Source organism: Tinamus guttatus, unplaced genomic scaffold, assembly GCF_059628265.1.
Source record: "Tinamus guttatus ecotype Peru unplaced genomic scaffold, ASM5962826v1 Tinamus_guttatus_pri_ptg000423l, whole genome shotgun sequence".
Lineage (NCBI taxonomy): Eukaryota > Metazoa > Chordata > Aves > Tinamiformes > Tinamidae > Tinamus > Tinamus guttatus.
The window spans coordinates 745,335-756,247 of NW_028288957.1; the positions used below are offsets into that span (position 1 = coordinate 745,335).

At 47.0% G+C, this 10,913-nt stretch overlaps 1 protein-coding gene across 1 annotated transcript; it reads left to right on the top strand.

The window, feature by feature from the left end:
- Positions 1–5,721: 5,721 nt before the first annotated feature.
- Positions 5,722–10,913, top strand: LOC148593255 (UDP-glucuronosyltransferase 2C1-like). The gene is made up of 6 exons (XM_088531537.1): positions 5,722–6,451; positions 8,501–8,649; positions 8,851–8,982; positions 9,381–9,468; positions 9,810–10,029; positions 10,637–10,913. Exons 1-6 carry the CDS (start codon positions 5,728–5,730, stop codon positions 10,911–10,913), a joined length of 1,590 nt encoding a protein of 529 aa, XP_088387663.1. The 5' UTR covers positions 5,722–5,727.

Genomic DNA, 10,913 nt, shown 5'->3' on the forward strand with positions numbered 1-10,913 from the left:
TTCCTCAATTGAATATCGCTTAAAATGGGGCAAAGACAAACCTCCTTTGTTCAGCATTAATTGATCTTTTAGCAGCTGTTAAAGGTTCTATTCACAGCAGACGAATGGGAGCGGATCGGAAACTTGTTCCGGGGGTGGATGGGAGACCTACCACCGAACAGAACCTGATAGTGGAAGGATTCCCGTTAACACGACCCCGTGGGATTTGAACCAGGCGGAAGGTAGGGAGCATCTCCGAGTATCCCCCCAGACTCTGGTGGCTGCCCTCCGGGCGGCGGCACGTAAACCCACCAACTTGGTTAAAGTTAATGCGGTAAGGCAGGAGCCGACTGAGAGTCCAGCGGCATTCCTGGAGCAAATATTAGAGGCATTTAGACAATATACTCCGATGGACCCCTTGGCAGAGGAAAACAAAGCAGCCGTCATACTGGCATTTGTAACTCAGGCAGCCTCCGATAACAGGAGAAAATTGCAAAAGGCAGGTAGACTAGGGGAACAGACTATACAGGACCTATTGAAAATAGCAGAAAAGGTTTACAATAATCAAGAGACGCCGGAGGAAAGGCAGGAGAGACTGCGAAAGGAAGATAGGGAATTCCAAGTGAGGGAAAACTGGCGTAACCAGAAAGAATTAGTGAGAATCTTTTATGCTGGCAAAGGAAAAAAAGAGTCAGGGAGAGAAGTGCGGGAAGGAGGGGGAGGAGAGAGAAGGAGACTGGAAAGAGACCCGTGTGCCATATGGAAGAGGAGGGGCCCCTGGGAGAATGAGTGCCCCGAGAGAAGAAGAGGAGGGGCCGGTGGGAAGACAGGGCCGTTTAACTATAGACCCCAAACCCAGGTATTACTGGCGGGGCAGGGGGAAAGTGACTGAAGGTGTTGGGACTCGGCCCCCTTCCTCGAGTCTTGGGTAACGTTGGAAGGGAAACCAGTAGGATATATGGTAGATACGGGAGAGGAACACTCGATATTGAACAAGGATAGCGGGGAGCTAACAAACCAGTTGGGTGCAGGGGGTGAATGGGGTCAAGTCTTATCAATGGATCACAAACTGCCAGGTGGATCTAGGTACTAAGCAGGTTACTCTTTCATCTATATACTGGAATGCCCGGCACCCCTGTTGGGAAGGGACCTATTGACCAAGCTACGGGCTAGAATATACTTTGAGGAAGGAAGGGTGAAGGTTGGCGATGGGGAGGGAAACCCGCTACATGTACTGACTATGCAATTAGAGGACGAGTACCGGATATATCAGCAAAGGGGGATGGGGGAAATACCGAAAGAAATGGGAAGGTGGGTGCGGGAGATTCCAGAAGCATGGGCAGAAACGGCGGGAGTAGGAGTGGCTAGTCACAGAGCCCCGATAGTGGTGGAACTGAAAATCAGGAGCGGAATCGATCCGAGTCCGGCAATATCCTATGACAAAAGAAGCGAGGATGGGTATAACCCCTCATACATTTTTGCTTTTGAATGGGAGGACCTGCAGCAAGGGATAGCGGGACAACTCACATGGACTAGGCTACCGCAAGGGTTTAAAAACTCGCCAACCCTATTTAATGAGGCTCTGAGCAAGGATCTGCAGCTGTACTGTAGCACCCACCAGGAATGTGCAAGGGGCACTGAAAATTTGGTTAGGGAACTGGCTCGGCTAGGATATAGAGCCAGTGCAAAGCAGAACTCGCTGCTCTAACAAGAGTCCTAGAAACGGTAGAAGGGAAAAGATTGACTGTATACACGGACAGTCGCTATGCATATGGGACTGTGCATATACATGGAGCCATTTACAAGGAAAGGGGATTTGTAACATCGTTGGGAAAAGAGATTTGGAACAAGCAAGAGATACTTCACTTATTGGAAGCCATACATAAACCTAGAGCGATAGCCGTGATCCATCAAAAAGCGAGGGACCAAATCAGCAGAGGGAATCAAGCGGCAGATGAGACTGCAAAACTGGCCGCGCATGAACCCATCAGAAAAGAAGTAATGCGATGGCGCTGAACCTCCCTCCGCCGGGAATGGGCCAGTTGCCGCCAACTCCAGCATACTCTGAAGATTTGCAGTGGATAAGGCACAATGGGAGTCTAAAGAAAGGAGAAGATGGGTGGTACTGAGGTTTGGATTCCACCTTGTTATTTCCACAGACTTTGGGAGAACAATTATTAACTCAGGTGCACAAGTCAACCCATCTGGGAGAAAGAAAAGCAGCTAAACACTTGGAAATGGCCACACTACAGTTCCACAACCAGGGGGCGGTAGACCGTAGAATAATAGAGGAGTGCATAGCATGTCAAGTAATGAAACGTGGAAAAAGGGCAGGACAACACCTGGGGGTCAGGGAAAGGGGTTGGAGCCCTGGAAGGTGGTGGGAGGTAGATTTCACCGAAGTCAAACCAGGAAAATACGGATAAAGATACTTGTTGATTATGACAGACACCTTTTCGGGTTGGGTAGAAGCTTTTCCCACTAAGCGTGAAACTGCCCAGGTGGTAGCCAAGGTGTTGTTAGAGGAAATAATCCCACGCTATGGGGGTCCTGGAGGCTATAGGATCGGACAACGGACCTGCTTTTGTGGTAGTCCAAATTTTGGGGACTATGTGGAAATTGCATTGCGAGTACAACCCCCAAAGTTCGGGGCAAGTGGAAAGGATGAACCAAACTTTAAAAGAGACCTTAACAAAGTTGGTAACAGAGACTGGCGGGAACTGGGTGACACTCCTTCCCTTTCCTATTTTCCGGGTACGAAACATGCCCTATGTTCTGAATCTTACCCCCTTTGAAATCATGTATGGGACTCCACCTCCGGTGTACCCACTAAGAGAAGCGGAAAGGAGAATTGAACCAGGACCAAACGATAATGCTTCAGGCAGTCCAGGCCATGTATCAAGTACATAAGGATCTATAATCAAGGGAAACGGCCTGTGGAACACATGCATGATCTTGAACCGGAAGCCTGAGTATGGGTAAAAAGGCATCACTGGAAGTCATTAGAAGCAAAGTGGAAAGGACCTTATGTTGTGGTTCTTGTAACCCCCACTGCTCTAAAGGTTCATGGAATCGGCCAGTGGGTACGTCACTCGCATGTGCGAAGGGCATCCCCTCCAGAACGAGAGGAAGCTGAGAAGTGGGAAGTTCAGCAGAATCCTGAGAACCCCCTAAAGGTACCAAATCCCTGGGTTCCTACAGCAAGGAGGGTTGTGCGCAGCTTTGGGTGAAGAATGTTATTTTTATGCAGACCACACAGGGGTGGTCTGAGATTCACTGGCCAAGGTTAGGGAGAGGCTCGAAAAGCGCAAAAAAGAGCGAGAGCGCCAACAAAGATGGTTCGAAACTTGGTACAATCAATGCCGGTAATAATCCTACTCCTGACCCTGACGTTAGGACCTTGTATCCTAAATCGTGTAATAGAATTTGTAAAGGATTGGGTGGGTACTGTACAATTAATGGTGATGTGACAACAATATTTAGATGTGGACGACCAAGATGAGAAGGAATTCTCAAAAATGAATGAGGAGAAGGGGGGAATGTGAGCACGGAACCCTTACACCCGTGGTGCCCCGCGGTGGACGGTGGCCCGCAGGCTTCATGGCGGCCAAGGGCGCCTTGCGCGACTTCACGTGGGATCTGGTGCGAGGCTGCCCCGAGCCTGGGGTGCTGCCATTGGCCGCTGAGCAGGGCCAAGCGGCTGCTGGGGTCAGAGCCACCACCAGGCGCGGGAAGATTTCGAGGAGAGACACTCGGTACGACCAATCCGAACAGAATCCGGAGCGGGTGGACCTTAAAAGGAAATGTGTAACCGCCCACCCCCTTGCTGGTATATAAACCCTGTGCGCGGCACCAGGGGGTCCTTGTGCAAGATTCCCCCTTTGAGGGTGAGCCAGGACCCCAGCTAGCTGGTAGTAAAGCTGGATCCTGCAATTATGGGCCTCTCAGCTCTTCTCTCGCTTGCAGGTTGGGAACCGGACTTAACAATATCAGTTCTTTGCAAAGACTTCTCCAATTCTGTAACAAGTTATACCCCTTTTTTTCTGGACAATGAAGTTAAGTTCATATAGCAGTGATCAATAACCATGTCGATCCTCTAAAAATACTTTAAAAGTCCACAGGTACTGCCAGCATCTGGAAAGGTTGTATATACAGACACAGCAACAGCCATTCTTTTTGGTTTGTTGCCGGGTCTCCAAGGGCCACTCGATCCCTTTTGGAAAGGGCCTACTGTTTGCAGAAGCTCAGCAAGATGTGTGAATTCAGTGGTTACATGTTAGAGAATATTTGGCAATGGGGTTAACACATCACGGTGACACAATTTGAAACAGTCCCAATAATGCTCCTCTTGAATATCAACATAACTTAAATATTTTATCCTCAAAATGAGGCGGCATCTTCTGCAAAATTTTAAGTGATCCTTATAAAAGACCCATATTTGATAAGGCTTATCCAGAGACACACCTGAAAGAAAAGGCTTTTACAAGATATTAACACATTTTTGGCATATAAAGACTTCCTTCTCTTCATCTAACCTGCTCATTATAAATCCAAGCTTACCTACAGCTAACATTACACATTGCATTATCTCAATCAAGGATCTAGTCTAAACTAGATTTTTTTCTGCAAAAAGAAAAGATCCCCATTTTCCTCTTAAAAAAAAGAGAAAAAAAAAGACAGATCGGGGAACCATGTGAAATCCTCAATGAAGCCACAGACTTGTACATGCAGCTTGATTTGAGGATTTTCTCTTCTTTATTGCAGGAAAAGCAAACTCTGTATTTACGTGGGCTGCGTATTGTGCTTGGCAGAGCCGAGGATGCACAGTGCTGGCAGAAGCACCATTTGTGAGTTTTAGGCAGCGTGGGCTGCTGGGGATCATGGGCTGCATGGAAAATGTCAGGCTGCCTTTGATGGTGCTGCCCTGAGACTGGGCCCTTCCACTGATGCTCTTGAGATGGACAGGGAAACAGGGACTTCATTATCAGTCCTACCATGGCATTAAATTACCCATCACTGTGCCAGGGAACTCACTCAGAGGGCAACTGCAACAGGAGACTCCCATGTGCACTTGGACAGATGCTTTGCTTCCCCTGTTGCACTGCCATAGCGTCTTGGCAAAAGCAAATGCCTTCTAAATTACCTTTTCTTCTTGCTTTGGAAGTGTCAGGGATAAAGCTGAACTGTCGTGCTCCTGGAGGCTTGCTTCTTGAACAGGGCTGGTGTTCCCAGGAGTGCGGGTATGACCTCGACCAGGACTGTGTCCTTCCAGCCACTTGGTTTTTACAGGGCAAAGGAGCAAGCCTAGGAGGCAGTCAAGTGATAGGACTGGGTTAATCACATCACTGCCCAAAACAGCCCATGGGCTTCTCAGGTTGAAATCCGCAGCTTGAGTTGTTGCTTGGCATGGGAACACTTTGAAGACACATTGGCAGGTCAAACAGCAGTTTGCAGAGCTCAGAGGTGCTTCGCGTCTTCACATGATGGAAGGTGCACTTTGTGGAGAGCCCAAATGGAAACTACCTTGATTTCCAAAGATTAGGACATGGCTCTGTAGGAGACTCCAGAACGGGATTTACTGTTTGCCAAGCCCTCCTGTGAGCAGTATCAGGCTTTTAGCCCTGACATGCCCTTTCACCAAGGTTGGCAGCAGCTGGTTCTCTTTTTTATTGGTTAGCGCTAGAGGTGTTTACAAGTCAAAAGAGTGCAACTGATTCCAGATCAGCCAGAGTAGGACTGTCACTCAGGATGATGGGGCAACGGTTCCTCTGGCTGCTTTGGGCCTACTCGTGCTGCTGGAGTCCTGGTTTCTGTGGGAAGGTGGTGGTCTGGCCAACCGACGCAAGTCACTGGATCAACATGAAAGTGCTGCTGGAAGAGCTCGTTCGCCGGGGCCACGAGGTGACTGTGCTGGTACCCTCTGTCAATCTGCTCATTGACTATGAAGATACCTCCTCCCCCTTCACTTTTGAGGTCCTGCGAGTGCCTTTCACCCAGGAAACCCTAGATGCCATCATGGACAGCTTTCTCGGTGCCTGGGTGAATGGCTCAGGTGACCTGTCCTTCTTGGAGCACTTGTGGAAGATGGAAAAGGACCTGGAGGACTATGCAGATTTCTCAAAGGTGGTCTGTGACACCTTGTTGCTGGACCCGAAACTGATGGCGAAGCTGCGGGAGGCCAAGTTTGATGTTCTGATTTCTGACCCTATGGCTGTTGGGGGAGAGCTTGTAGCAGAAATCCTGGGAATCCCTTTTGTTTACAGTCTCCGCTTCTTTATGGGGAACACGGCAGAGCGGCTCTGTGGTGGGCTGCCGTCCCCACCTTCTTATGTGCCCGGCAGCATGGGAAGGATGACAGACCGGCTGCACTTCCTAGAGAGACTGCAGAATCTCCTCTTCTACCTTTACACAGACCATTGCTACTTAAAGCACTGGCAAAAAAAGTGGGATGATTACTACAGTGATATGTTAGGTAAGGCAGCTGTGGCGTGCGGTTTCTTCTTTGCACCGGCTCTGTCTTTTCAATGTTTTGGGAACCCAGCCAGATCTGGTTCCGTATTTGAAGGCTTAATGAAAGTCGAGCTTGAGTTCTGGACCCATTCATTTGTTGTCAAGCAGATACCTGATTTTCTTTTAAGCAACATTTTAAGCAGAGTCCTATTTCTATGCCAAATCTAAAAATTCACTTTACCAGCCTTTTATCAGTCTCTAGTTTATAGTTCAAATCCCTGTCACAGGGAGCTGGATGCCCGTTTTAGTGCCTCTAGAGCAGTTTTAGAGGCCAGTTATCATCTCCTAGTTTTAAGGACAGGCACAACTGTAGCTGGGGATGGAGTAGATACAGACTGGAAGGGCAAATACGTTCTTCAGATAATTCTGTGCAAGGCATGGGAAGTAGCGGAGGGATAACTCAGTTCTCATGTTGCCAGTGGAACTGACTTGGGAACACTGGTTTTTGACAACTGAAAAGCGAAAAAACGCACCCTTCGTGCACGGCTTGCATTAGCAGGTACCGTCTCAGGTCCCTGTTTGGTACAGGATGCTAAGCATACTGTATATATACATGTTGTCTTCTCCAAAAATAAATGGGAAGAACCATCACCTTTCTCCTTCCCATATCATTCACACTTTGAAATATAGACTTTGCTTTCCGTATATGCATGGAATATTTGCTTTAACTAAGTAGATCTCAAGCCTGTCTCTGCATTTATTAAAAAGAGGCCTTCTTTTAGTTCAGCAGACTTTGTATCTTGTACCAAGTATCAGCACTTAGGCAGATAAGGGATCTGTTCTGTTGCCCTCTAATCTCTTCCTGTATTTGCCAGAACTCTTCCCTGGCCTTCCAAAACAACCTCTGTTTCCATTATTGATTTTTTCTATTGCATAAGACTTGATTCCTTTACAACCTGCTTTACAGACTAACACCTTTATGTCACTCAGACTGTTAGGCCGGCTTTACTTCCTTTATAAGTTAATTTGCACTCTGGTAACTCAGTAATCACCCTCTCCATTTAGATGTCCTACAGGTATGTTTTATTCTTGCTTGTTATGCTGCTTGATTGATGTTTGCTTTGGACTGGCTTCAGATAATCATTAACATTTCTAACGCTTTTATTCCCTTGTTCCACACATTGGGACGATCCTGCAGAGGGAACATTCAAAGGGTATCTGACAAGACATATTTTTTTTCTCCCCCAATTTTTTTTTTTTTGGGCTGGTCTCCAGGAGAACCAGGGCTGGCTGTACTTGCCTTGCACTGCAATCTGAGCAGCCAGAGTCACCATCCAATAAAACGCAGGGGAGCTTCACTAAAACTTTCCTCCTTCTCAACAGCTGATCAACTTTGGGATATACTTTTTTATTTTATTCAGCCCTAAGTTTTCCATGATTACTTTATTGTACAAGGTGAGTTTTTACTGCCAGCACAGGTAGCAAAGGCTTCCAACAGTTCAAGAACTATATTCTTACCACAGAAACTAAATGCTTCCTACTCACTCAGGTACTGCTGTAAACCCTAAAGGTTTTATATTGTTTTAAAGATGCTCCTGTCTCATGCAAGGTAATGTGTCACGACGAAACAGGGGCCAGAGCTAGGAATAGATTTGAATTTGTCCCCATTTTCATTTTGTGCTTGACTTGATTGTAGGGTACGGTGCTCGGAAGATCTCGCGATGTACGGGAAGAATAGGGAACTAAGGCATATGCCATATTAGGTAAAGAGCAACGCTTATTGGTTATATAGGCATGCTTCCGCCTTTGCTACCTTTATAAGATCCAGCCTGCGTATATTAAACGCCATTTGCAGCATCCTCATATTGGTGTCTGTGCTCTCTGGCCCGGGCACGGGTTGGACGTGCCTGGCCGCCTCGGCGGACGGAGTCGATTGGCAATGTCAGGGAACACTTGATACATTGCACTAAAGGGAAACGCCAGGAGACAAAGGTAAGTCTTTTATTTTGCAATCTAAAGCAAACAAGACTCCTCCTGTGTGTGTTGTAAATGCCTTGTTCTTTTCCCATAGGAAGGCCCACAACCCTGTGTGAGACAATGGGGAAAGCAGAGATGTGGCTAATTAGGACATATTGGGATTTTGAATTCCCACGTCCTTTCCTGCCCAACTTTGAGTTTGTTGGAGGACTCCACTGCCAGCCTGCAAAGCCATTACCACAGGTATCCTGACTTTGTTCTGCTCCTGGTTTACCTGCCCAGCAGAAAAAGAACTGTGGAGCTTTGCAACAGCCTGCTCTCACTGGAGGCACTCCTGAACCATCATCTTCTTCTGGATAAACTCGATAGATTGTGCTCCTTTTATGTAAGTCTTTGCAATCTGAAGTGCCTGTTTATGCTCAGCGTGATTTCTGCCTCTCCTAGGAAATGGAGGAATTTGTCCAGAGCTCAGGAGAACACGGCATCGTGGTGTTTTCCCTCGGATCAATGGTCTATAACCTAAATGCTGAAAAAAGTAATACAATTGCTCGGGCCCTCAGCCAGATTCCACAAAAGGTGAATTTCTTCTCAGTCTAAAACATAACCTATTCCCCCCTTTCTTTTTTTCCCTGCATTCAACAAGCCCTTCACAGCCTGGCAGGCCTGCTTTTCGTCTGCATCTCTGCTGGCTCCTTCATGTACGGGAAGCTGAACTTCACCGTCACCTCCCATAGTGGGCTCCGCTCTTTAAACCAAAGCACACTGAGGTGTGTCCACATGTCTCTAAATAAAAAACACCCTAAGGAGAAAGCACATAAAACCCAACCTAGCACATAATAAGCTAAGCTGGAGCAGAGTTATTTGAATCACTAAGAAAAGGTGGATGCCTTTGAGATAGGGACCCACCCTTGGTGGGACAAGATAGAAAAGCTTGTAAAAATCGGTATGTTTATCTTAACATCCTTCTGTTCAAGGTTCTCTGGCGGTACAAAGGAAGAAAACCAGAAGCTCTGGGCCCCAACACCAGAATTTACGACTGGATACCTCAAAATGATCTGCTTGGTGAGGATCACTTTATCCAAATTGGGTTCAGTCTTTGGCAAAATGGTTTCCCTGTTCTTCCACCAAAATCAAGCGAGAATCATGCGAACGACCTCCCTAACACTCGTGGCTGCAAATATTTTTGTACCTTAAGCAGACAAGGTTTACTCTCCCAGCCTTAATTTCCTAGTGCAAAGGCTACTTTTGGCCTTAATGTGACTAGATTAGCAGCACGCATGCCCTGATGCCAACCCAGCAGTTCCCTCCTCAACCCTTGGGCTTCCCTGGGTGATCTGCTCTTGTCCCAGCAAACTCGGTCTGCAGCAGTTGCTGCTACACACTCCTCTCCTTCCCTGTTCCAGGCCATCCTTTGACTAAGGCCTTCATTACTCATGGTGGGACCAATGGCATCTATGAAGCTATCTACCATGGGATCCCCTTGGTGGGAATGCCCATGTTTGCTGACCAGCACGACAACATTGCTCACATGAGGGCAAAAGGAGTCGCAGTTGAGTTGGATTTTGGCACACTGCAGACGCAGGACCTAGTCGATGCACTGAATACAGTCATTAACAATTCCACGTGAGTTGTGTTACTGCCTAAGAGCAGGATTGGGTTTTAACATATTGGGTTGTCAATGTGAGAAGATCTACTGGCTTTTCCAGGAGCCCAAAGTGTTCATGAGCTGGAAGTTGAGGGCTTTCAAATAAAACAGACAGTCTTTATATTAGGCACCTCCCTCTTTTCTGCAAATCAGCATCTCATGGAAGAAGGATGACTAATTCCATTTTCTTGATACTGCATTTTTATGAGCCCTTTGAAGAAAATAGATGTGGGAGAACCCAAAGCAGTCCCCGATATAGTTTTCTGTCTTCTTTTTTCAATGTTCATGGCTATTATAGTCTTTGGAGGCTATGGGTCACAATGCTAGTCATCCTCGTGGTGCTGATTGAAGCAATAACTGAAGTAACTTTCCTTTGCAAAAGAATTACTTTCTCTATTACAATTCGTAATTCAACTTTAGGCAAATAGGAGCAAATTGGGCTCGTTTCGGATGTATGTAATAACACTGATCAAAGTAAAGGCAAGATGTTCTGGCTTTTAACACTTCCTCAACAGCACAGCAAGCTGAAGATGGGCTCCTTCAGGAGCTGTGACAAATCTCCTTGTTTTCTTGTCTTTTCCTCAGCTATAAGGAGAACGCTCTGAGGTTATCCAGGATTCATCACGACCAGCCTATGACTCCTCTGGACAGAGCAGTCTTCTGGGTTGAATTTGTCATGCGCCACAAAGGAGCAAAGCACTTGAGACCAGCTTCTCACCATCTCACTTGGTACCAGTACCACTCCCTGGATGTTCTGGCCTTCTTGTTCACCTGCACAGCCATCACTGTCTTCATTCTTGTCAAATGCTGCCTATTCTGCTGCAAGAAGTGCGGCAGAGTAACAAAGAAGAAGAAAGAATAA

Coding starts and splice junctions, on each gene's coding strand:
- LOC148593255 (XM_088531537.1), top strand. CDS start 5,728: ATGATGGGGCAACGGTTCCTCTGGCTGCTTTGGGCCTACTCGTGCTGC. Junction 8,983..9,380: donor TCAGCCAGATTCCACAAAAG/GTGAATTTCTTC, acceptor CTTCTGTTCAAG/GTTCTCTGGCGGTACAAAGG. Junction 9,469..9,809: donor ACCTCAAAATGATCTGCTTG/GTGAGGATCACT, acceptor TCCCTGTTCCAG/GCCATCCTTTGACTAAGGCC.